This window comes from Grampus griseus, assembly GCF_964374135.1.
Source record: "Grampus griseus genome assembly, chromosome: 2".
NCBI lineage: Eukaryota > Metazoa > Chordata > Mammalia > Artiodactyla > Delphinidae > Grampus > Grampus griseus.
In genome coordinates this window covers 175,149,246-175,176,200 of record NC_139018.1, presented here as the reverse complement: position 1 = coordinate 175,176,200, position 26,955 = coordinate 175,149,246, and the positions used below count along the sequence as shown (strand labels likewise).

Here is a 26,955-nt window from a genome sequence, read left to right as displayed (position 1 = left end):
TTAAGAATTTATAAATGGTTCCATTTTTCTTAAAGGTCACATTCTCATCCTTTGGGATGTACAGACATTATGTGGTTTAACACAGTTTTATCCACATTCAAAACATCACGTTTTAAATGTTTGAAGCATAGCACGTACAGTACAAAATGTTTCCATAGGAACGTAACAGAACCCATCTCTAGTGGCCTGCCGCCAGACGGCTCCTAACTCATCAGCCATTTTTAAGACACTAGTCCAGCTCATTGCTACAATATTTTCATTTATATTGGGGTTTACTGACAAAGACTCAAAGAGTTATCATAGAATACATACTAATATACACCAAACTATTCTGAGTTCAATGAACTTCCCATACTTAAATTAGAACCGAGAATAGTAATTTCAGGCTAATATATTATCCTTGTGATTGGTATTTTTAAAATTTTGAGCAAAGTGCACAGTGAATGGAATCAGCCACTGGAAATGATCCTTCGGTGAACTCTCAGCTTCCTTTGAGTCAGACGTACCACCTGAGAAATGAGAACCTTCCAGCCTGATGGGGCCCCGGGCAGCTTCACAGATCAACACACAGGAGCCACGTGGAGTCACGTCCATGAGTCGTGGGAGCCCAGCCGATAAACGCACAATTCACTTGACAGAGCCCCTGTGCGGAGTCAGCAGAATCAGCTTCCCAGAGACCAGCAAATGCTGAGTCCTAATTTAGGGCAAATGCCGCCATCCATCAGCCGTATTCTAGCGTTGGTGGACCCCGGACAAGGTTGAAATAGCCAGCCAGGGCCCCAAGGTCTATGTAGAGAGAACGCTGTCTCTTCAGCACCTCCGATTCCTCAGTGCTCCCTGTGCATGAAGAATCTGAAAAGGGAAACATCGAAAAAATAAAATAAATGACCAGGGGAATGTTCAATGACAAGTGCCTGGTTCTTCAGCAAAAAAACAGAAACAGCAGCAAACTGTGGGCCTAATGGGACGGCATTCAAACTCTGGTTTTATTAAGGAGCCTCAGAGTTGAACACTATTGGCTAGTCTGTGTGATACGACACAGACAAAAGAACGCAAAAAAGAGTCAACGACCACAAGAAATCAGCTAGAAATCCTGGCCCATCTTCCAACATCCCAGATGATTCTTTTCAAATGCAGAAAAGTCAGACAAGAAGCCGAGAAATGCAAACCAGAGTTCCAGGCCTGACGTCTGGGTTTGGACCCAAACAGATTGAGATTGTCACAGATTTTCATAAGAAAAACGGAAACCCCTCTCTGTGCATATTCAATGCTCCTGGAATGCGTATTGTCTTTCCTAAATGGGAAAGCTTCACAGCTGGCAGAGAGATTTTGAGCAGAGGAAGCAGAAATGCAAGTTGCCTTCAAACTCAATATTTTATCAACACCATGATGTTTCCAAACAAGCGCTGGTGTGGTTTACCATAATTGCATTAAAAAGAACCCGGCTCTTTGCTAACAGCAAAACTGTCATGCTTGATCTGTTTTTAAAAGCAAATGCTAATTCTCTGCTGCAAAAAAGCAAGGCAGAGCAATTCTCAAAGACTGCATGATCTCCATTTGCCTGGAAACCAGTTAGACTTTGCTGATAAAGTAGCCAATTTTTTTCTTAATTGTGATTTTTTTCTTTTTGGCCGTGCCCCGCGACAGGTGATATCTTAGTTCCCTGACCAGGGATAGAACCCGTGCCCCCTGCAATGGAAGCACAGAGTCTTAACCACTGGACCACCAGGGAATTCCCAGCCAATTTTTTTTTTTTTTGTATATGCTTTAGCTAACATTCTTGCTGAAATTTCTCCAACAACTTATGGCATGCAGGAAGTCACTTCAATTTTTTTTAATTTTATTGAAGTCTAGTTGATTGACAATGTTGTGTTCATTTCTGCTGTACAGCAAAGTGACTCGGTTATACACATAGATATTCTTTTTCATCTTCTTTTCCATCCTGGTTTTATCACAGGATATTGACTATAGTTCCCTGAGCTCTACAGCAGGACCTTGCTGTTTATCCATCCTATAGATACCAGTTTGCATCTGCTAATTCCATTTTTGTCCCAAGTGCTTTTGTGAGCTCTAATTTTTAGAAGTGGGACAGAGGCAGAAAAAGAAGGGAAGCAAGGGCGCTGCACACTGCAGGGCGTCCATACCGGCGATGTTCTCAGGAAGCTCCAACTCCTTGCGGCTCAGCAGCCGCTTCTGCTCAAAGAGGGCAGAGTCCAGGCTCTGACAGCGGGGCTGATCCTCCCTAGGGGGGTTCAGGGCGTCGTGTTTCAGCAGGTCTGCTGCCCTGGGGCGGTGACTGGGGTTCCTCTCCAGAGCGGCCTCCATCAGCTCTCTCATGCCAGGACTGCAGTCTTCAGCGATATCTTCCAAAGGAGGCGCTTGCTTGTGGATCTATGAACAAACCAGCTCTCTTAGCGTCACTGGTATGAAAATATACCCTCGACAGCACGAGTGCTTTAGTTACAAGACCTGCGCGGTCTTTTGTTTCGAAGCAAATACAGCTCATACCCTTCAGGAACATTTCCTAAGGAAACTGAGTGAAACCCATGTTTTGGTTGAATGCAGTCAAAGATACATGCGAGGTTTGAATAAACAGCTTTCCAGCAGAGCAGTGGCCAAAGGTCCCTGTGCAGTAACGGGGAAGGGTCTACTTCTCAACCTCTCCACTGTCAAAGGGGGCCTGCGTGTTTCACTACGTTCCAGGCTGCCGTGGGGATCTATAATCTAACTTCTTATTTTGGAACGTGTTCAAAGAACACATACGACTTCCTCGGCGCAAGGATTTATGCTACTCTGATGCTCTTCAGTGGCATCTTGTATACCAGCATAGCTATAATTTCTGCTCATGCACATTGGGGTAGGTTCCCACTCAAACAGCGATGCCTTCTTTGCGGGAACGGGTCATCGCTCCACGTGGGAGGAACTTTCAGCGTCCCCTCATGGGTCATAGTTCACCATCATCCCATTCAGGTGTGTCACCCGAGAAAGAGCAGCTCTCCTGAGCAGGTGGGGTGCCCCGCTGCCCCTGCTTACTATGTACAGGTAGGAGGGGTAGGCGGAGCGTGGGTAGCGCTTCACCCAGGGCGGGGTGCCCGTCTGCATGTGGATGAGCGTGGCCCCCAGGCTGTAGATGTCTGCTTTGGTCGAATGGCCTCTGCACAGGATCACCTCCGGGCTCATGTAAATCTGAAAGAGAAGCAGGACAGTTCAGTCTGACTCCCCTCACCTGTCTAGGTACCACTTCCCTAATCCAGTTCAGGAAGTTTCACCATATTCCCCGCACACTTCATCCCCTCAGAAGGGCCTGGCATTGCTGTGTTCCCTTCAGCGAAGGAGAAGCACAGACCCTCGGGGACCCAGGCAGCCTTGGCCGAGGGGCCCCTGCAGCCTCAGAACACCTCTTCGCACAGACTGAACACAAGGCAGACCAGGCAGCAAAGGACCCGCAGCCGAGAGCCCACCTGGGAGTCCCACCCATCCAAGTTCTGCAAAGCACAGATCGACGCTTCCTGTTTCTATTAAAACATCAATTCCTTTCATATCTAAATGACACTGAAATACATGGCCTCATTTCATGTTTGTCATTAAAATGCCAAACCACTAATTATCTACAGTCATCAAAGGCAGCAGAAGTCTCCATGGTATCAACACCGACTACGCGGAAGAGAAGAATTTAAAGTGTAATGATGGGAAAGTGATCCTAATTGGTCAATTCTATGACCCACTTCTTATTTCTACACACCAGGGAGCCCAGTGACTAAATATTGAAGGCATGCCATGTTCACATTGTGTAAGTTCTGTCTGGTTTTATGAGCCGATGCTGGAAAAGGAGGGCTAGTTTTAGAGATAGTTTCTCTAAGCAGCGTTTGTTTCTAAACGTAAAAAAGAGCAAACCCTGGGGACCCGTGTCTTTACGGCGGGTACAGGCAGAGAGCAGTTACTACCCTCATTGTCAATATTTAGCTCTAAGAAGTTTTGATGCTGCCTGTCATCTGAATATGGAAACGCGGGTGAGTGTTCCCAGAATACATTTCAGAGTAAATAAATAAAGAACTGGCTTACAAAACCTGGGGAAATTGCCCAGTTTCCCCCTCCTAACTTGCCTCAAGTACTTGCTACAACACAATTCCGGGCTGGCTGGCTTTGGTTCCCTCGCTGATTCTCTCTCTCTCTCTCTCTCTCTCTCTCTCTCTCTCTGAAGGGCTTTCTTACCAAATAAAATCACAAGATTTAGCGCCATGCACAGTGGTCAGGACAGCTGCCAACAGCAGTGCCCACCCTGCTCCACCCTTGCCCGCTCCCCTAAGCAAGGATTAGGCAACCGTTACTGCGGGCATCACCACGGACCACGATGTGCTCAGGGCCCTGGAGGGACTGGGCACATCGGGGGCGGCAGCATCCTACCCACAAGGAGGCCTGGCTGCGGCCCCTCGGGCCGTTCCCCGTCACCCGGCAGAGGCCCACGGCTCACATTCCTGGGTCCTCAAGCCACCAGAGCAGCAGGGCGTGGGGGTCAAGGGCACTTCCTTTCAGGGCTGGCTCTGTGGGGCTTGTGCGCCCGAGGGTGTGGGCACTGGAGCAAAGGAGCCTAGAGGTCAGGGGTCAAGGCCTTCACCTCTGATAACATTTATTACAAAGGGAAAGAGACTGTGTGTGTGTGTGTGTGTGTGTGTGTGTGTGTGTGTGTGTGTCCCGGCACGAGAGGATGACGAGGGACCTTACATAAGAACTTTACAAAAGGAAGCATGCAATCAAAGGAATTCTAATTAGCTATGCACGTTGATTTTTCCTTCCTTCTCTGTAGCAGGGAATTCAAAAACAATAGCTTAAAGATAGGACAGATGAACCCTGTCATTGTATTAAAAATACATGGTTATAAGATCATGTCCTGAATTTGAAGAAGCTCTGCTGGGGGGATCAGAAATCATCTGCAGCTAAGTGACCAAGTTCTAACGGGAAGCGAATCTGCACCGGTGACCTTGACTAATTATACCTTCTTGCTCTCTAAGGATGAGGAGTCATAACAAGGTTGCCGAGAGCTTTCCTTCCCAGTTCATCACGCTCACCGTCACACTCACCGTCACTCACCATCACACTCACCGTCACTCTCACCGTCACACTCACCATCACTCTCACCGTCACACCGTCACTGTCACTCTCACCGTCACAATCACCGTCACACGCACCATCACCATCGCACTCACCATCACACTCACCATCGCTCTCACCGTCACATTCACCATCGCTCTCACCGTCACACTCACCATCACTCTCACCGTCACTCTTCGATCGTGAGTGCCATACAGAGGGTGAACAAACACGAGTTATCAGAATAGTTTATAACTAGGAACACCAAGGCCAGTTTATCCCGTCATGGAAAGCAATTTACATTTGGTGAAAATACCTCAATCCAAATACTATCCAGGAACAGACGCTGTGCTCCTATCTCATACCCGAGCACACACTCTGTTTCTGCTAGAAAATCCCAGGAAGGAGATGTCTTTCCCTGGCTATTGCAAAATGTTCAATTTGATCACCCTGCCGGGAAGAGAAAGGTATTTTCCATCTTTAATACCATAAACAGCTTGTTTCTCAAACGGCTCCAGGAAAAAGGGTAGAGTGTCACATATCTGAATGTCTGATGACTGCCAAACATGCTGAAGTATTTTCCGAAAAAAACATGTCATAAGTGCTGTCCTATTAGATTTTGTGCTTTGGGAAAGTTTTCCTAAGATCTGGTGATTAAAACATTCTTTAAAAAAATAGTAAATAAATAATGTTTTCTTCTGAACATTATTCTGCTTGAAGACAACCCTCTAGAATCCTCTCCCAAGTATTTTCCAGAATAAGTTCAGTGATAACAGCAAAATCAAAGACCTCTTCTGCTGCCCGGGGGGAGTCTTTGCTTTCAGAGGGTTAAGAAAAGCCTTACAGAATCTTGGTTTGAAAGGCAGACAATTTTTTTAGCACTGCAATGAGTTCAGTGCAATACATTCACTAGCTAAACTAGAGGTTATCGTCCGATTAACACCGGGACTGACCTGATAATCTTGGGGCAAACGTCCAGGCAACTGCCCCCTCTCCATTTCCTGAGGGTACTTTCTATAGCTGCAAGGGCATGGGGCTAGGAGGCTCTGACGGTTCCCCTCTGATAGTTTATCATCTCACAGTCATGGAGATGGGTCAGGAAGGCAGATTCTACACCCACGTACCTTCCCAGATGCATCCAACCCCACACCCATCATAACCAACCGTGAACTAAACGGTTAAACGTTCATAATTCAGGTAAATTTAAAATGGGTCCTCCCTCCTTCCTACTGGCTTTGCCCTGTGCTCCATCCCTGGCACCTACAGCAGTCTTCACACAGCAGGTGCCAGATAGACACTCACTACACAGGCCAACTGCTCAGCCTAATAAGGTGAGCACTAAATATATTATTTGACAGCCCGGGAACGCATTCCTCTGAATCCCACTTAGATTCAGGAAAGTTTTGTTTTTGTTGTTCCTGCTTCACAAATGAGCTAAATAGTATAGCAAGTTTATATCTTCAAATAAGATTCATTTGTACTCCAGTAAATGAGACTTCTTTTAAGATTTCCAGGATTCAAGAGAGGCCTGAAATGCCGTCAGTTCTCTCAGTAAATGTTCTTAAGGACCATGACAATTATGGCTGTAACTGAACCAAAACAGTAATATTAGTTATGCTAAAACCACATATATTAGTTATATCAAAAAGTTACATAGCCGTTACACCTTAGACTTTAGACTCAGAAAGAACTAGATTTCGAGGCCCTGATCTATCAGTAGCTGAGTAACTTGGCGCACTTTATTTTAACCTCTTCAAGCTTATTTTCTTATTTTAAAATGGGAATAATAGTATTTGCCTATAATAATAGTATTGTGAGGATTAAACAATATAATTTATTTCAAGGGCTAAAGAGTATATGGCACAGAGTAAATGCTCATTAAACATGGTCCAGTGATAACAATGATTTCATGTAATGGTTTTCTTCCCCTTCTTTGTCCTTTCTGCAGTAATGCTAGCACATCTTATTTTTACTCTTAGTAAGATATTGCCCATTCTGGTGTGAACATAATTACCTCTGTTCCTCGCAGCTCCTTAGGAAAATAGATCTCTTCAGTCATTTGGACACTTAGACCAAAATCCACCAAAACAGCTTTTGTGGACATGAAAACAATGTTGCTAGCTATAAAGAGAGGAAATTTTTCAGTAAAAAAATTGTGTATCTATCCCTAAATAAAATGAAAACATTATTTAAAACAACGAGTTCCATATAAAGATAGATTGAAATGCTTCCCCTACTAAAGTGGGCTTATTATGTTCAAAAGAGAAGGATGAATCTGGGTGAGAGTTTAGGTAAAAATCACTTCAGATTTGTCAAGAATTCAGCCAAGGTGGATATAAATGATTGTAGCCATTAATAATCCTCAAGATACAACAGCCAAGACACAGAAACAACCAAAGTGTCCACTGATGGATGAATGGATAAAGAAGACTTGTATATATATATAAATTTTTGTGATACATAATATATACATATAAATTGTGTGGTATATAGAATGGAATATTATTCAGCCATAAAAAAGAAGGAAACTCTGCTATTTGTGACAATATGGATGAACCTTGACGGCATTATGCGAAATAAGTCAGACAGGAAAAGACAAATACCGTATGATCTAACATATGCGGAATCTAAAAAAGAAACAAACAAACAAACATAGAAACAGAGAACAGAGTGGTTGCCTCGGGTTGAGGTGGGGGGACTTCGGGAAGGTGGTCAAAGGTTACAAATAATAAGATGAAAAATAATAATAAGATGAATATTATTTCATCTTCCAATAATAAGATGAAAAAGTTCTGGGGCTGTGACGTACAGCATGGTGACTATAGTCCATAATACCGAATGGCGTATTGGAGAGTTGCTAAGAGAATAGATTTTAAAAGTTCCCACCACACAAAAAAATTATAAATACATGAGATGGATAGATGTTAACTAACCCTATTGTGGTGATAAGTTTGCAATATATACATATATCAAATCATTCCCTTGTACACCTTAAACTCACACAATATTACATGTCAATTATTTCTCAGTAAAGCTGGAAAAAATATTTCTTATATTTTATATATTGAGTTTCAAATTCTAAGACATAAGCATAGTATTATCAAGCCACTTCCTAAAACAAAAAAGTGAAATATCCAATTTCTGTCAGGACAAGTTTTGCCAGTCCAATTTGCCCTTAGATATTAGGGGTTCACAGCAGGTCTCTCTTGTGTATTTCCCCACAATCTCTTTATTCCTAGAAAGCAGTCAGTGAAAGCTTCTTTAATGGACTATTGCCAAATTTGTATTCAAAATTAAAAAGCAATTTGTTTTTCAAAAACGTTGACTGTGTTTTTAAGTGTGTTACCATTTTTAAAGCCTAGTAACAAGGCAGTGGTTAATGATATGTGGCTATAATCTCTTCCACAACAATTGGAAAATCATCCTTCCTTATGACTTTGAAAGCTCTCGTGACCCCACTGGACTCTAAAATGTATCTCAGGGACCCAGGGAGAAAGCGGGGGAGGGGTGTCTTCCCTGCCACCGAGGACCTTCAGATTGAAGGAGGAGCCATGTGCCTAAGGTCTATCTAGTCCTTTTTAAGCCAAAAAGGGACACGTCCAAGGAGAACTCACGTTTAATGTCATGGTGAATCACTTTCTTCGAGTGCAGAAAATCAAGTCCCTTGAGAACATGCTTTGTCACCCAAATAATCTCAAATTCTCTCATGGGTCCACAGCTCTCCAGTTTCTCCAGGACAGACCCTCCCTCGCCTGCTTCCATAAAGAGATGGACGGTTTCGCCCCATAGAACCGCGCCGTATAACTCAGCGATGTTCTCGTGCCGGAAGCAAGCCTGGATTTCCACGTCAGACGGCTTAAATTGGTCTACTGGGATCTAGAACACAAAACACAAGATTCTAAACAACCCCAAGATAAAGAAAAGAATACACAGCCCAGGTCAGCTCACAAACCAGAAGGCAAGTAAACGCCCTCAGGGACGTGTTGTGGAATTTACTCCCGAGTTACGACAATGTTTACTTGAGATGTACCTTTACATTCACGTCCGCTTAAGGTAAAAAAAAAAAAGAAAAAACAAAATAATGAAATACTGCTTTCATTTAGAGTATAGGCACCCAACCGAAGAATTTTTCATGATGACTGAAACAAAGGAGGTAATTTCCCATCTTTTATACATGTAATTTCTATGGTACCTAGATTTTAGGCCATATTTTCAATATTCCTTGTCACGAAATAACATAATGTCTCTGGTCTCTCAGTTTGTGTTCTAACAATGCATTTAAATAAGCACTGGCCATCCACTCTACAGAAAATCGGAAGTCATTAATAAAGAAAGAAGTAGCTCTTTCAGTGCAGAGAGATATGGAATGTCTCCAAAATATACTGATAGACTGAAAACAATCAAGATGCAGGAGTACATATATTCTATTCCCACTTGTAATAAACTCTTCAGCCATACACATGTCCATGGAAATTCTCTGGAAGGACATGTAAGAACCCGTTAATAGTAGTTACTTTAAGGAAAGGGATCTCATTCTTTAGCCTGCATCCTTTTGGACCTGTTTGGGGTTGTTAATCATCTTATATGTTTCTGTTTTTTAAGAAAAAATATGGCTTCAATATTAAATATCAGGACTGCAAGGAAAACAAACCCACAAATCTATTTCCCACGCCTTTTGCGATGAAACTGAAAAACAGAACACTTTGGTTCTAAGAGCTATAAATAATGTCTCCAGATTTTTTTTTTTTAACTTGGACGTATCTCCTAAATGAACCTTCAGGTAACTTACTATATCACCTCCTTTTCTTCCTTTTTTTTTTTTTTTTTTTTGCAGTACGCGGGCCTCTCACTGTTGCGGCCTCTCCCGTTGCGGAGCACAGGCTCCGGACGCGCAGGCTCAGCGGCCATGGCTCACGGGCCCAGCCGCTCCGCGGCATGTGGGATCTTCCCGGACAGGGGCACGAACCCGTGTCCCCTGCATCAGCAGGCGGACTCTCAACCACTGCGCCACCAGGGAAGCCCTCTTCCTTTTAATAACAGCTGCTCTGGCCACCCTTTAAGGGGGAACAAACAAGGCCCACATGACAATAAGAGAGACTGAGATGATATTCAGTAATTATTTTATGTTTTGTTTTCGTTAAATCAAAAGTGAGTTTGTTTGTTTTTTGCGGTACGTGGGCCTCCCACTGCCGTGGCCTCTCCCATTGCGGAGCACAGGTTCCGGACGCGCAGGCTCAGCGGCCATGGCTCACGGGCCCAGCCGCTCCGCGGCATGTGGGATCCTCCCGGATCGGGGCTCGAACCCGTGCCCAGCATCGGCAGGCGGACTCTCAACCACTGCGCCACCAGGGAAGCCCAGTGAGTTTGTTTTATTGCACTTTAAAAAACACAAAACTTTAAAGTACAACAGACATACACAAAAGTGCAAAACTGGTTAAGTATCAAACTCAATAAATTTTCAACTGAACACACCCATGTAACCACTATGTAGATCAGGAAACAGAAGCCCACCAGCGCCCTGAAGCCCCCTGCTGCCCCCTGCCTGTCCCTGCTCCTCATGGGCAGCCACTCATGGGACTTCCAACAGCATGGGTTTGTTTAGCTTTTTTTGGCCCTTATGTAAGAGGAATCTCATACAGTTGATCCTATTTTGTGTCCAGCTGCCCTGGCGTAACCTAACGTAGATCTATCATCGTCAATAGGAAGTTGTAAATCATTTCTTCTCTTCACTGGACAGCATCCCAGTGTGTAAATACACCATATTTCAGCACTTGGAAACTTCCCAGTTTGGGGCTATTACAAATACTGCTGCTATGAGCACTCTAGCACGTGGCTCTAGTGACCACGTGTGCATGCCTGCTGGGCGAGCACCTGCAGGAGTGGGAATTGCTGGGTCACAGGGCGTGTGCGCGTTCACTTTGCTAGGTCGTGCCAAACGGTTTTCCAAAGTGGGGCACCTCGGCAGTGATTGCTCAATAAGAAGAGATGCGGGGCTTCCCTGGTGGCGCAGTTGTTGAGAATCTGCCTGCCGATGCAGGGTACACGGGTTCGAGCCCTGGTCTGGGAGGATCCCACATGCCGCGGAGCACCTAAGCCCGTGAGCCACAACTACTGAGCCTGCGCGTCCGGAGTCTGTGCTCTGCAACAAGAGAGGCTGTGATAGTGAGAGGCCCGCGCACCGCGATGAAGAGTGGCCCCCACTTGCCACAACTAGAGAAAGCCCTCGCACAGAAACGAAGACCCAACGCAGCAAAAATAAATTAATTAATTAATAAACTCCTACCCCCAACATCTTAAAAAAAAAAAAAAAAAAAGAGATGGGTTTTTTCTCTGAAATTCAGCCCTTTAATCTACAGTCCTGAGGAGACTTACAGCTTTCCCAGGGTCTGCTTCCCTGCCTGGTCCCCTCCCCAGTGGGTGGCATTGAAGCAGCAGCAAACAGATGTGCTCTTGCAGGGTAGCTCCCCTTCAGCCACCCCAAGAGGGATGAAGTTATCCAAACTGGCGCTAAAGGAGCTGGTACTTTCTTTGTTATCAGAGCAAACTGATTAAAATCAACTGTGGCCTTAAGCAGACTTGGGGGCTGAATGGCCCCAGGTAGCAAGCAAACCTATAAAACAGAGATGCTTTTCTTGGACTCAGCACCCTTAGATAAGAGGCCGTCAAGGGGTAGCCAGCTTTGAGTAAAGTGAATAAACGAGCACGCAAAAGCCCCCATGCCGAGCACGCAGGGCACCCTGTTGCTTATGAAGTACGTACCAGTTTACACGCCATTCTTTTCTTAGTTTTTATGTCTTGTGCTAAGTACACTTTTCCAAAGGCCCCCCGAGGAATAAAATTAGAGCCAATATTCCTGTAAGTCAGCTTCCAAGGGATGAGAAGAACATCAGAGTCTATCTGATAGCGTCCGTTCTGGGGAGTGATTACCTACAACAAAACAAAAGTGCAGGAGGGTAAGAATTTCAGCAAAGTCCTTTTCTGAGACCCGCCCTTTAGAAACTGGTTACGTTAGACCGCATTCCTACACGCAGGGTTCAAAATTAATGTCACCGTATATAACCATAACAGTGTACAGAAGCCTCTTAGAGCTCCTATCCAGAGCTTCAGCACAACAGAGAAAGCATGTAACAGAAACACACCCCTGGTCAGCCCTGATCATATTTCTATCTACGTGTGAGTAATTCACTGCCAAAGAGAACTTTAAAAATGATTTACCGAATGCACCACGACTGCTGTGACCAAAAGGCTGAAAATAAACATTGCAGACATGTAAACTGTGCCTGCTAGCTGACTCGTTTCCAGTTAAAATGTGCTAACCTGTTAGTCTGCATACCTATTACTCAGAGGTGACGCACACTCATAGAGAGTAGGGAAATGAATTGATGATCACAGAGGATTCTGGAAAACAATGTGTTATGCCAGAGCTATGAGTTGACAGCGCCACGTAAGCAAAGTAAGGGCAGAACCATTTCTCATCCATTCACTCGTTTAATATTTACTGAGTGCATGGTATGTGCCAGGCACTGTGTTTGGTTCTGAGCAGGCAGCGATGAACAAGAGACAGATGACCCCTGACCTCTGAGGGTTCATGAGTCAGTAAACACTTTGAACAAGAGGTCTGAACACCAGCCGACTCAAAAGCTGAGAGCGACAACCTAAGTGTCCATCAACAGAGGAATGGACAAAGAAGATGTGGCACATATACACAGTGGAATACTGCTCAGCCATAAAAAGGAATGAAATAACGCCATCTGCAGCAACATGGATGGACCTGGAGATGATCATACTAAGTGAAGTAAGTCAGACAGAGAAAGGCAAATACATATGATATCACTTATATGTGGAATCTAAAATATGACACAAATGAACTTATATACAAAACAGAAATAAACCCACAGACATAGAAAACAAACTTATGGTTACGAAAGGGGACGGGGGGAGGATAAATTAGGAGTTTGGGATTAACATATACATACAGCTATGTATAAAATAGATAACCAACAAGGACCTACTGTATAGCACAGGGGACTATACTCAATATTTTGCAATAACCTATAAGGGAAAAGAATCTGAAAAAAAAAAATATATATATATACACAGTATAGTATAACTGAAACACGTTGCTGTACACCTGAAAATAACATGACATTGTAAATCAACTATACTTCAATTTTTAAATAAATGAATAAAAATAACAATTAACAAAAATTAGGAGAGCGATATCCTGATAGCAGTGTGGGTTATAAGGTATGTACCCTTGTCAAAACCCATCAAACTGGATATGAAAGCCCTGTGTATTTTACTGCATATAAAGTCTATGTCAATTTTTCAAAAGTGAAGAATTGAGAGGAGAAATAATTACAAATCAAATGAAAACAAATTAATAAGATAGTCCGTGGGAGACATGACCTGGAGCACATTCCTAAAAAAAATGTGTTGGGTATGCTTTCAAGGGTTAGAGTCTCAAAAATACAGGTTTTACCTACGTTTCATTAGGAATATTACGACTTCAGATTATGAATTCGGGGATTATGAAACTATCAAAGTGACATGAAGTTATTTCAGGAATGGGAGAGGGTGAAGGGGCGTGCAGATCACGTGGGTAAAGGGTAGACTCCGAGTCATCTCCAGATGCAGGGGGCCTTACACGGGCCCTGCTCTGGGAATAATCCTGGTGCCCGTAAGCGTTATTCACTCAGGACCTACTACTGCTAATCTTAGCTACACCCCGTGAACAGGCGTGCTCACTATTAGGGAATGAAGCAAAGAACGCTAATACTTCGAAATGTGCAGTCACTACACTAAAAACTTCAGTATTCACTGAGTGCAGCCTCTGCGCAGGTCCCGAGAGGGAAAATGACCAAGTGCAGACCGCGGCGTTGCCAAGTTTGAAATACGACGTCCTTTCAAGAATTGTCACCTCAAGTTCCTGGAGGCCACTTCTACAGCACGCTGGGAACCACATGCAGACAGAACCATGCTCACGGCACTCAGCTGCACTCGCTTTATTGCCTCTTCCTTGTTATTAAATATTTACAGACCCAATTTCATTCGATTCTCCAGGAATCCACTTCAGGGCTTAACTCACCTTTGGAAAAAAAAAGTTTTACTTAAAACAAAAATTTTTTTTTAATTGAAGTATAGCTGATTTACAATGTTGTGCTAGTTTCAGGTGTACGGCAGTGATTCAGTTATACATATACATCTCTATTCTTTTTCAGATTCTTTTCCATTATAGGTTATTACAAGATACTGAATACAATTCCCTGTGCTATACAGTAGGTCCTTGGTGGTTATCTATTTTATATATAGCTGTATGTATATGTTAATCCCAAACTCCTAATTTATCCTCCCCCCATCCCCTTTCGTAACCGTAAGTTTGTTTTCTATGTCTGTGGGTTGATTTCTGTTTTGTATATAAGTTTGTTCTAGATCCGTGGGATCTGGCTCTGTCCTGCTCTGCTGGTCCCACAGCAAAGGGACAGCCAGGTTCAAGTTCGGGGCTGTAACCAGTAGGTTCTGGCTGTTTATCTATTTATATATAGTAGTGTGTAACTGTTAATCTCAAACTCCTCATTTATCCCTCCCCCCTCCCTTTCCCCTTTGGAAACCATAAGTTTGTTTTCTATGTCTATGAGTCTATTTCCATTTTGTAAATAAGTTCATTTGTATCATGTTTTTAGATTCCACGTATAAGTGATGTCATATAATATTTGTCTTTGTCTGACTTACTTCACTTGAAAGTTTTACTCTTGTCCAACCCAAATCTGCTCTAACCCCCTCTGATGCGGTGCGCTCTTAGCCGGCAGGATGGAGAGTAGTAACGCCAGCCAGCTACCGAGCGTTAATTCTGGGCCAGGCACTGTGCTGAGTACTTCATACATTAACTCAGCAATTTCTCATAACAGGCCTGTGACGTAAGGGCTCTTTTTATCTCCACTCACAGATGAGGAAACTGGCTTCAGGAGGTTAAGGAACTCACTAGGCAGCAAGAGTCAGGATTCAAACTCGGGTCTGTCTGACCCCAAAGGCGCAGCTCCTATTCCTTAGGTAAGAGCCTTTGATCTTGCAGAGGCTGTAATTCAAGCTGAGCTGTGATCAGAACACAGTTGTTAAATGTCTACATTTACACATCACTGAGCACGGCTTGGCCTTCTTCTCTTTAGATCAAATACTACAGTTCCTTCACTGCAGTTTATCATCCCCAGCGTTCTGGGGACCCTCCTCCAAACACCCTGCAAGTTCTCCCGGGCCACCTCAGACGACAGTCCCTGAACGTGTGGTGTGACATGCAAGTGATGGCCAGTTTGTGGTTCTGCAAAGTCCCTGGATCATAACAGGCAGAGCAGTTCTCAGAGCTTCCTGAGATGCTCTTCCCAGGATACAAGCCTCTATTTTGGCTCAAATAAAATTTTCCATTTTTTTCTTAGATGCACTGGTTTATTTTCTGGTGATGCTCTGGAAGGGGTATGTTAATTTCTTCCTTCGTGAAGCCATTCACAGGTGGGCCTGGTCAGGATGCTTCCTGGGAGCTAAGCAAAGGTATTTTACATTAACACTCGTTACAAGGGTGGCTTTGCATCCTTTCAACACGCACTGTGTGTACACAGGTCACGTGCTTCATTGTATGGAATGAAGGTGGCCATTTGCCCATTTTACAGATGAGTAAACAGAGGCATAGAGGTTGTAATGACTGGCCCAATGTCACCCAGCTAGTCCATTTCAGAGCTGAGACACATGCTGGGCACTTTAATTCAAGGGCCTGCCGTCTTCACAACTCCTCATCGTATATGTATATACACATTTTTATGGCCAAGACGTAGGGCTTAGGAGTCAGGGAAGTCAGAGATGGCTTTTAGTCCCCTCTGAGGAAGGACTTCCCTACAATCAGCATTGGCCCGATATGACATTAAATGCCCTAGAATATGATGCATGCTTCGTCACAGGTTTCCAGGCACAGACCAAAATGGCCCAGCAATTATTGGAGCTGATAAAGGGGGTGATTCAAGCTTCAGACAGAGAGCTTGACTCAAGTATCTTTAAGGTTTTTTTTAACCCTGAGAAACCAGGAATCCGTGACTCGGCCTGTGGAGCAGGACAGCATCTCACACCCACATCTATGCGCAAGCTCTTTGGGGCTCGTGAGTTTCCCAAACAATCACCCAAGAGTTGAGTGTTTAGAACCCATTTTAGGTTATTCATCCCCAGGTGAGGGTGACAGTTGGTCTAGATTATAAGTAACTTGTAGCACCCTCACACAAAGCAACCCCTGGTTAGTCTCCTAAAGTTTCTTCCCCAGGTCCTGCTGGATGTTGGTGGAATCTTTTAAATATTATTTTCAGGAAAATAGCACCCACTTGCACACACATGCAGACGACCATTTTACACGCCTATGCTTCAGGATATGATTGTAACTCCTGGGTCCCCCACCCTAATTAACTCCACAGGCGCTGTGCTGGTAGGTTGCCTGTAATACACCGGGCGTCTGTGACTCCATTCTCTCCATCTGAAACATTCCCTGCTCTCCAGCCCCTTTATCTGGCTGATTCCAGCTCAGTAATTTAGGTATCAATTCCTCTCGGGGAAATTCCCTGGCGGTCCAGTGGTTAGGACGCAGCACTTTCGCTGCCGAGGGCCTGGGTTCAATCCCTGGTTGGGGAACTAAGATCCCACAAGCTGTGTAGTGCGGCCAAAAAAGGAATTTTTTTAAATTCCTCTTGGAAGCCGATCTGACATTCCTCCTTTCCACCTGCCCAGCCTCGTGGTTATGTGAGGTATCCCGCCTGAGTGTTCCCATAGCGATCAGGGCTAGCTGTATTGAGAAGTCCTACAGTCCATTACAATGACCTGTCTACTTGCCCTCTCCAGCAGGCAGAAAGCTACCAGGGGACACAAACTGTATCTCCAGCACCTGGAGAAGTACCTCATCCCCTGCAGAAGTTTGAGCTCTGTCTAGCAAATGAATGGATGAATACTGCAAGGAAAGCATTTGGTCCGTATGTGGATACACTTGAAGGTCGACTTTACCTTGGAACCAATCTGTTGGGTAGATAATTAGCTGCCACCTTGTAAAGCAGAGAAACAGACAGCAGCAAGGCCAGGAGAGAAAAGTTTTGATGGAGTCTTAGGGGGAGGGCCATGGGAAGAGGAAGGTCTTGAAGGTGGGATGGTTCCCAGGAGAACACACGCAAGGTTGAAGGAAGCCAGTAGCCAACGTGGCCTCCTTCACCAGCTTGTCTCAGACTGGCTATGATCTGGGATGGCAAGTCACCGTTCTTGTGCCATTATTTATAAAACACGGAGCTGTGACAGGCTACTAGCTGGCACAGGGATGCATCTAATCCTTAAGGACAGTGACAGGAAAGCCAATCACAGCCCCCTGAGCCATCAGTCACAGGGTGATTTGCCAAATAAGGCATGGTCTACTTTCCTGTGGATTTTAAGGTTAGGTCTTCTTGCTATAATCACTTTTTAAAACAAAAAGCCTTTTTTTTTTTTTTGCGGTACGCGGGCCTCTCACTGTCGTGGCCTCTCCCGTCGTGGAGCACAGGCTACGGACGCGCAGGCTCAGCGGCCATGGCTCACGGGCCCAGCCGCTCCGCGGCACGTGGGGTCTTCCCGGACCGGGGCACGAACCCGTGTCCCCTGCATCGGCAGGCGGACTCTCAACCACTGCGCCACCAGGGAAGCCCAACAAAAAGCTTTTTGAAAGTTGTAAAGTTCCCTGCTTTTTTGATGTGTCCTATTTGCAGATTTTCTCCCAAATATGCCTTGATTCATTTCTGGAGCACAGGCTCCATGACAGGACTAACAACAGTCTACTCTTACGCGTTGCTGATAATATTTTCACCTCCTTTTTTTTTTTTTTTTCACCTCCTTTTAATGCCTTCATTTCTCTCTTTTGCCATGTGAGCTTCTTTTTGCCCCTCACTCCAAAACCTTCAGGAAGCCACTCCTTTGTACTCTTTATATTTTTCCTGAATTCCCTCTGTACGTTCCCAACTCTATGGCCCATCTCACCAGGCTGGTAGTCCAGGGGAAGTAAGCCCAAGTCTCTACATATTTGCAAGCAAAGATAATGTGTTTATTCTGCATGTTTTCCTTTAAGACACCCATTTTAACAAATAAATATGTCAAAAGAAAAGAGAGAGAAATACATAAACAATTATGTTTCTGATTATAGATATATATATTATTTTGAACCAGAATTCTCCAGCTATATTTTAGCTAAGACAAACAGGTATTAACCCTTATTCAAATTATGACTTCCCATTTATAAACAGAAGTACTCTTCTCAAGGCAAAGTTAACTATCAAGCACAGTTTGGTATATCCAGACCAAAGCAAGTCATACAATGATGCCAAAGGTAATCTTTTTTTGTGGGGGGGGGGGGGAAGGTAATTTTGCAATTCTGCTGCAAATTGAGCTATAGCTGAACACAACTGGCTTCTAACAAAACAATTCACTACACGGCTGACCTAAATCACTGTGTTGTTTTGAACTGAACGAATGTGGTATGCAAAAAATAATAATAGTAATTAAGTACTCGGTCCAGAATCTTTACTTGTTCAGCACCACCCCCCATACATTAGCCTTCTTGCCATTTAGATACACCAGAGGCAAGGAGGCACTCTCATCAATAAGCGAGTTTTGCAAGTTCCCACCCACTCCTCTGTGAATTGTCCTTTTTAAAAAATAACATCACCTCTAGCCAGCAACTACATTCACCTTTGAGAGACTAAGACACTGACCACACCCGAACACATCACCTGATCCCCTACTGTGGCAACTAAGTGTTGTCACAATATTTTGGATCTTTTGGATACTTGGGGTGACTAAACAAGTATAGCCCTTGTCATTCATACTTTGTCAATTAAAGAGAGCGAATCTGTGGATAACTATTTACTGCCACAAACTACATTTCTGCAAGAACTGAATGTAGCCAGTATTAATGTCGTGACGTTTCGAGACGTGACAAGAGAGGAGCACAAAAATTCAGCCTTCAAAAAAATTCAACAGACATTCTTTGACATAAATTGTAGCAATATTTTTTGGCTCTGTCTCCTAAAGCAAAGGAAATAAAAGCAAAAATAAACAAATGGGACTTAATTAAACTTAAAAGCTTTTGCACAGCAAAGGAAACCATTGACAAAACAAAAAGACAACCTACTGGACAGGAGAAAATATTTGCAGATGATACAACCAATAAGGAAGGGATGAATATCGAAAATATGTAAACAGCTCCTATAACTCAACATCAAAAAAACAACAACCCAATTAAAAAATGGGCAGAAGACCTGAAGAGACATTTTTCCAGAGAGGACATGCAGATGGCCAACAGGCCCATGAAAAGATGCTCAACATCTCTAATCATCAGGGAAATGCAAATCAAGACCACAATGAGACATCACTTCACACCTGTCAGAACGGCCATCATCAAAAAACACAAATAACAAATGTGGAGAGGATATGGAGAAAAGGGAACCCTCCTGCACTGTTGCTGGGAGTGTAAACCGGTGCAACCACTGTGGAGAACAGCATGGAGGCACCTCAGAAAACCAAAAAGAACCACCATATGATCCAGCAATTCCACCCCGGGCATATATCTGAAAAAATGGAAATACAAATTTGAAAAGATACATGTACCCCAATGTTCATAGCAGCGTTATTTACAATTGCCAAGGAATGGAAGCAATCTAACTGTTCCTCAACAGATGAATGGATAAAGAAGATGTGTTATATATATATATATATATATATATATATATATATATATATATACACACACACACATATACATACAATGGAATACTACTCAGCCATAAAAAAAGAATGAAAGTTTGCCATTTGCAGTAACATGGATGGACTTGGAGGGTATTATGCTAAGTGAAATAAGTCAGACAGAGAAAGACCAACACTGTATGCTATCCCTTATACGTAGAATCTGAAAAAACAAACTAGTGAATATAACAAAAAAGAAACAGACCATAGATATAGAGAGCAAACTAGTGGTTACCAGTGGGGAGAGGGAAGAGGAAAGGAGTAGAGGATTAAAAGACACAAACTATTATGTATAAAATAACCTGCAAGGATATACCGTGTAACACATGGAATACAGCCAATATTTCATAATAATATAAATGGAGTATAACCTCCAAAAATTGTGAATCACTATATTGTACACCTATAACTTATAAAAAATTATACATCAACAGACTACATAAAAAATACATGTTCATTAAAGACAAAGCCTTTATTCCCCTCTCAGATGAAGGAATCTCAGGAAGCCTTTCTCTTCGGCCTAATTGACGCATGAGCTCTTCAGTGAACTGTTAAATTAAAATTCATTCTTCTTAATTACCTATTTGTAGAACTACTCCTAAAATATGGAAAAGATTCTTTAAATGGAACTTTTAACGAAGACCGTGTTTTGCGCCTTTCACACGGAGGTGATTCTTACAGATATTCCATTTTTAAACACCATACCTGGCAGCCAGCCTGAACCAGGTTCACATCCTACTCAGCAGTAAGTGCAGCAGCAGTAGTAAGCTGAACACACGGCACTCAACTGATCAGGAAAAAACATACCATATTTAATAAAATTCCAGATTCTTGCGGTCGGTGTCCGTACAAACGCTTGGCGGTGTTGGATATGTGGTTTGCAAAAGCAAGCAAGTCCTCCACGGTTCCGTATCGGACCGATGACAGCCAAGGCCCCTCCTGGCCGCTGAGCAGCACGGAGTCGGCACGCCCCTCCTCCTCGTGATTGCTGTCCTGACACACGGTCATCAGACTGGGTTCGTAGGCCACAGGCTCTTCACTCGCGTAAAGATTTTCCATAATGTCTATTACATCAGACACGTTCAAATGCTTCATTAATAAATCGATTTCTTCTTTGCTGTCACTTCCAGTGCTCATGAACTCCATCACTGTCAGGCTCTCCAGAGAGTCTGCAAAAGAAACCTCAACTACTTAGTTCACTGTATTTGTATTTGCATTTGAGATCAATGGGAAACTGACATGAAAGGATTGGGAACAGGCTTCTATACGACTTTGTTTATAAAATAAGGGCGGGTTTCCCTGGTGGCGCAGTGGTTGAGAGTCCGCCTGCCGATGCAGGAGACACGGGTTCGTGCCCCGGTCCGGGAAGATCCCACATGCCGCGGAGCGGCTGGGCCCGTGAGCCATGGCTGCTGAGCCTGCGCGTCCGGAGCCTCGCAACGGGAGGGGTCTCAGCAGTGAGAGGCCCGCGTACCACAAAAACAAACAAACAAATAAAATAAGGGCTCTGGCCACAGTGTGTGTGAGGTCAAATGCACAGACGGTGAAGAAAGGGACCTTAGATAACCTTTAGTCCGGCGCTCACTTGACCGTTTCCAACCCTGCCGCAGGGGACAATCTTCCCTGCATGATCTCTGTGGCTTTTAGGCCGTGGGTGGCTTTTTTTTTAAAAAAAGAAACTCCTTGGGACTTCCCTGGCAGTCCAGTGGTTAGGACTCAGCACTTTCACTGTGGTGGCCCGGGTTCAATCCCTGGTTGGGGAACTAGGATCCCGCAAGCCGCGCGGCACAGCCAAAAAATAAATAAATAAATAAAATGAAAATGGAAATTTACTTAAAAACAAAAAACTCCTTTACCAAATTCAGGAGCTAACTTTGCAAATAAAATTCAGGCCCTGAAGCCAGAAGCATGTCACACGGATTCTAATCTGAGCAAATGTGATGATGGTAAGTCAAGTTTCAGGAATAATTCTGACACAAATAACAGCTCATTTAGAAAGGAGACGGCAAATCTCAAACTTCTTTCTGCTGAGGACGGGTATGAGAAAGGAGAAGATTCCTTTAACCTGTAATCAGCTGTCCCCTCCTGTGACCAGGATTCTTTAACAGTACAAAGCATGCATCTCAAAGACTCAAGAAAGTTAACTTAATATCTAGATCAATGACTCTCTAGAAGTTGTGGTTTTATAAAGAAGCCAGGGAAGCCAAACCTATCATAAGCAAGACATGGGCAAGACTGACTAACTCTGATTAGCCAAAACCGTATTTCAGCTCTTCTATACAAATCAGGAGCCTTGGGGATCTGTAAATGAGAAGAAGAAGGTAAGTCAAGGGTAAACAGTGATGCTGTTGCTCAGGATCTGGGAACACCACCATTCCAGAGGATTAAAGGTAAAAGGACTTAAGAGACCTAAGAAAATGAAAAGGTATGTATGTCTACCTAAACTACTGTGCTCCTGGAAGCAGCCTCTCTCTGCCAAGTCTTTCAGGTTCTTGAAAGCACAAGCCTTCAATGCGTTCAACACACAGGGCTAAACAAAAGCCACAGGCTCCCATCAACCTGGATGGAGCACAAGCACCAAACTCTAGGAAATATTCCACCTTGGGGCCACCTGCCCACAAGACCCAGACATAGGCCTCTTGGTGAATTTCACTTGAGAAAAGAACCATGCAATTTAGTGTCGTTATTAAGTTACTGGACGATCCATTTCTTTCTTTCTTTTTTTTTTTAATGCTCTTTTTTTAAAATATTTATTTTATTTGGTTGGGCCAGGTCTTAGTTGTGGCCAGCGGGCTCCTCAGTTGTGGCTCACAGTCTCCTTAGTTGTGGCATGTGAAGTCTTAGTTGTGGCATGCACTGTGGGATCTAGTTCCCTGACTAGGGGTCGGACCCTGGCCCCCAGCATTGGGAGCGTGTAGTCTTAACCCCTGTGCCACTACAAATTGTGTATGGGGAAAGAAGTGTAGGATTACGCAGTTATGACATGGCATCTAGACTCAGGCTGCGGGGGGCCAATCTCAGCCCCTCCTTTAGTGTTTGCATGATCTTGGTCAAGTTTTGTACTTTAACCTCACTTCATGTCGATGTCCCCCACCTGCAAAATGCAAGTAATAACAGCATGTCCCTTGTAGGTGGTTGTGAGGGTCAAAGGAGTTCCAGAGCATAAGGGCGCAGAGTCTGGTGCACAGTACATAAACTATGTCTTTTGAAGCTGCTACGATGCGCATGAAATCGAAGGACTGGGTCGGATCCCTGGCTTTGCAGGTACTACATTAGGCCGCCTTTCTTAACTGCAAACGGGCTGCGGCTACCTATTCCCCTCCAACCCCCCATCCTCCCCCTTCTTCACAGTAAGGTTCTAAAGACTGTTTCTAAAATAAGAGACAAAGAAAGAAAAAAAATAAAGGCAGAAACCAATGAAATGTTTTGATGGCTGTTATCATTACAGTTACATCTGGAGAGCAAAGGAAAGCCCCCTCTCTGAGACCTGGCTGGTCTTTGAGGAAGACTGATTCAGGCTCTTGGAGTCTCTTGACTTATGAAAGGAATTTTTTAGGTTAACGGAGGAACATTGGACTAGGTTTCACGGGGCCATTTAGTTGCAGTTTCTACTTGTAGAATTTACAGGGAAAAAAATGGAATTGAAACAACAACAGCTCAATTTAGGACCCCACTGGCTGAAAAGTTCCAAACCTGCTGGATTTACTTAGCGAATGGCTGGCCAGAGAGAAAGTAAAGTTCCCAGTAGTAACAGGGCTATAGAAAGAGAGGAAAAGGTCCATACAGTTTACAAGTCGGTTAGCTGATCCAGAGAGGAAAGGCAGGTTTTGGTTTTTAAATCCTGCAGAAAGTCTGGAACATTTGTATGTAAAACCTGAGAGGCGGAAACACACACGCCCGTAATCTGCTGGGGGAGGGCAGGGAGGTGGAGGCGTGTGTCTTCGGTGCCACTAATCCCCTAGCAACGCCAACCTCCACTCCTGCAAACCCGCGTGCAAACCCGTGTGCGCCCCAGAAAACCCTGACAACCGCCCGCTCAAGGTGCCGGCAGAAGCCTCAGCGTTTTCAGGCCTTAATTAAGCAGACAAGATGCTAATGATTTCTGCGTTACTCACCACCAGCAGACGTCTAGAAAAGTGAATGATGAAGGGATCTGTATTTCACTTTAGCAGCAAGCACCCTTCCCCACACAGTGTTCAATAAAAATCTGCATTAAATCCCCACTTGTTAACGCAGGAGGGGACTATACCAATTTTAGAAATGGACAAATGGGCAGATACAGTCAAAATGATCTGCTTCAAATAATTTCTGAAATTGGCAGTAAAGCCAAGAGGAGATACTCTCCTAAACAGAATGGCATACTCTTAGCTACTTCCATCTCCATAGACAAAAGGTGAGCGTTTCCTGGCAAGTGCGCATGAAAATGGCCAAGATTACTGGTGTAGGCTCCTGCCTTACAAAGGATGATTATACCTCACGTTACTTCACATTTAAAAGATTTTTCTGCCAAAATAGTACATTGCCCCTCAGGGCACACCTCCAATAAGACTTCTAATAATATTTTTTTCTCAAAAAGCCCGAGAATTGGGACTTCCCTGGTGGTGCAGTGGTTAAGAATCCGCCTGCCAATGCAGGGCACACGGGTTCAATCCCTGGTCTGGGAAGATCCCACATGAGGCGAAGCAACTAAGCCCGCACACCACAACCACTGAGCCTGCGCTCTAGAGCCCATGCACCACAACTACTGAGCCTGAGCTCTAGAGCCCGCGCGCCACAACCACTGAGCCTGCGCTCTAGAGCCTGCGCGCCACAACCACTGAGCCTGCGCTCTAGAGCCCGCGCGCCACAACCACTGAGCCTGCGCTCTAGAGCCCGCGCGCCACAACCACTGAGCCTGCGCTCTAGAGCCCGCAAGCCACAACTATTGAAGCCCCTGCACCTAGAGCGCGAGTGCTCCGCCACAAGAGAAGCCACAGCAAGGAGAAGCCCGCGCACCTCAGCACCCCCTGCTCGCTGCAACCAGAGAAAGCCCGCGCAGCAACGAAGACCCAACACAGCCAAACATAAATAAATAAACAAATTTATTTTTTAAAAGAAACCGAGAATGAAGACATTCTAGCTGTATTAGAAGCACAGCCACTTCAAAACCTCTAGATGCCTCAACCATCCGATTCTCCTTATAGGACGTCTGCCAGAAATACCGCACACCAACCTCACGCCATCAGATCCGGGGGCGTCTGCCGATCCAAATTACCTTCTACTTGGCAAGTACCTAAAACTCAGGCCACAGGTACGCAAAGCAACTGTATTACTGCTTCCTTCCCTGTTTTTGTCGGGAGCAGTCCTTTATTCTGGGCCAAAATACGTCTTTCCAAAAGTGAAACAGACGTTGCAATGTTTTCTTAAAGATAGCTCGCGGCCTTCCCCGTTAACTTTTGGGACGATCTGGACGCTGCGCTTCCTTTTTCAACGTGGTTCCCCTCCTAGAACTAGAACTTCGGAATCCTGATACTGCATTTCCACGGGAAAACATCTGTGAAATAACATTTTTCCCCTTAACATTCTTTCTTAGGTCAAAAGCCCAGCATTCGTGTTCTGCTATAACCACCCTACTGGTCGCAGAATGGGATCCGGGATGCAAGCGTGAAGTTGCTCGGAGGCTCTCGACCCTGCTAAACCCCCTCCCCTCCATTCCTCCCGGTCCTTAAGATGAAGGGAGCGTTAAAGGACTTGCACATGAGAAGAGCACCCATCGCCAGGGCCAGCGGCAGCCGGGCCCCGCGCCTCCGGGGCACACTCACCGGGTCTGAGCAGGGAGGGCGCAGCCTTGCGGGTGGCGCCCGCGGCGGGAAGCCGGGACCTGCCCTGCTCGCGCGCTAGGGATCCGGGAAGGAGGAGGAAAGGGGAGGAGTCGCGGCCGGTGCCCCGTGGGACCCTTGCGCAAGGTGCTTTCCAGCTGCGCCGGCTGCAGCCGCGACCCGCGCGCAGCCCCGAAGCGCCGCAGCCGGAGACGGGCACGCCCGCCCCCCAGGGCCCCGGAGCCCTCCCGGATGCCGGGACGCCCCGGACCTCAGGGTGCGAACCGCCGGGGCACCCAACAGGGCTGCGATCGAACGATAGCTCCGAGCCCCGGAACTCTTACCTGCGGCCTCCGCGCGGCCCCGCCGCCGTCCCCCGACGGCTCGCGGCGCAGAGGGCGGGCGGCCCCCAGGAGTCGGGCGCGCCGGGGTCCCCAGGTCCGGCGTCGGCAGGAGCGGGAACCAGGGCTACCGGCCCCGGAGCGTTGGCGCGCTGTCCGGGCCCGAGCGGTCGAGTGAGCCCCGCGCCTCCCGCGCGCCCGGGCTGCCCTCGTCGGCCCCTGACTCACAGCTTCTGGGCCGGCCGAGGGGCGGCGCAGCGGACTCCAGCCGCCGCCTCCCCGCCTCTTCCATTTCCCCTTTCTCTCCGTAAACAGAAAGAGCCCGCCGGCTTGCAAGGCTGCCCGAGCCCCCGCGAGGGGAAATTCCGGCCTCCCCCCGCTTGCCCTCGGGGCGCTGGGCGGAGCTGGAGGTGGGACGGGGGTGGGGCGCGCCGGGAGCGGGGTAGGTCTCGCCACGCCTCCCGGGGGCCACCTCCGGCTGCGCGGCCTCGGCCCTCAGCGTGGAAAAACACCCCCGAGTTCCCTCCGACCTGGGGACCCGGCAGCCGGGGGTAGAGGGCGCCCCGACGCGGAGCTGGAAAGGGCGACCCTGCCTCTGCCCCCGGCCGCCGAGGGAAGCTCGTATTTCCTAAGGTGCCGGCGCCCTCGGCGCTGCTGTGGGGTCCCCGGCCCTTTCCCGCGCACCCCATGCCCGAGGGTGTGTCTGTGTGCTCGGGGCGGGGGGGAGTGGCGAACAGGGGCGCCGCGTGCTGCCCCCGCCCCGCTACAGGAGGCGCAGGGAGCTTCCCGGAACCGCGGCCCGCCCCGCTCAGGTTTCGGTCCAGGTCACACACGCAGGGCGGTGATGCGTGGCCCCCAGCACGGACCCAGTTTAAGGGCTTGGGAGAGGCTGCCGTGGGAGGTGACGGGGCGCTGGACGAGGGCCGGGGTCCCCGCCAGGAAAACCT

The 26,955-nt window shown here is 45.9% G+C and overlaps 1 protein-coding gene across 2 annotated transcripts; it reads right to left on the bottom strand.

Moving 5' to 3' along the window:
• On the bottom strand, window positions 1-26,170 carry MAP3K8 (mitogen-activated protein kinase kinase kinase 8). Of its 2 annotated transcripts, none has more exons than XM_082647023.1 (8): window positions 26,012-26,170; window positions 20,677-21,038; window positions 11,848-12,015; window positions 8,703-8,964; window positions 7,103-7,209; window positions 3,034-3,186; window positions 2,145-2,391; window positions 1-852 (listed from the first exon to the last, which is right to left on the bottom strand). In XM_082647023.1, the coding sequence occupies exons 2-8, from the start codon at window positions 21,013-21,015 to the stop codon at window positions 722-724; spliced, it is 1,407 nt and encodes a 468-aa protein (XP_082503149.1). In that variant the 5' UTR covers window positions 21,016-21,038; window positions 26,012-26,170; the 3' UTR covers window positions 1-721. The 2 variants fall into 2 exon arrangements, with proteins under 2 accessions (XP_082503149.1, XP_082503150.1); XM_082647024.1 differs by lacking the exon at window positions 26,012-26,170 and adding an exon at window positions 25,671-25,716.
• Between the last annotated feature and the right edge of the window lie 785 nt (window positions 26,171-26,955).

Excerpts from the sequence above, each read along its gene's own strand:
- MAP3K8 (XM_082647023.1), bottom strand. The coding sequence starts at position 21,015 with ATGGAGTTCATGAGCACTGGAAGTGACAGCAAAGAAGAAATCGATTTA. Across the intron at positions 3,187-7,102 it reads AGGAGCTGCGAGGAACAGAG|ATTTACATGAGCCCGGAGGT; the intron begins GTAATTATGTTC and ends CTTCTCTTTCAG. Across the intron at positions 2,392-3,033 it reads ACCCCTCCTACCTGTACATA|ATCCACAAGCAAGCGCCTCC; the intron begins GTAAGCAGGGGC and ends GTTTGTTCATAG.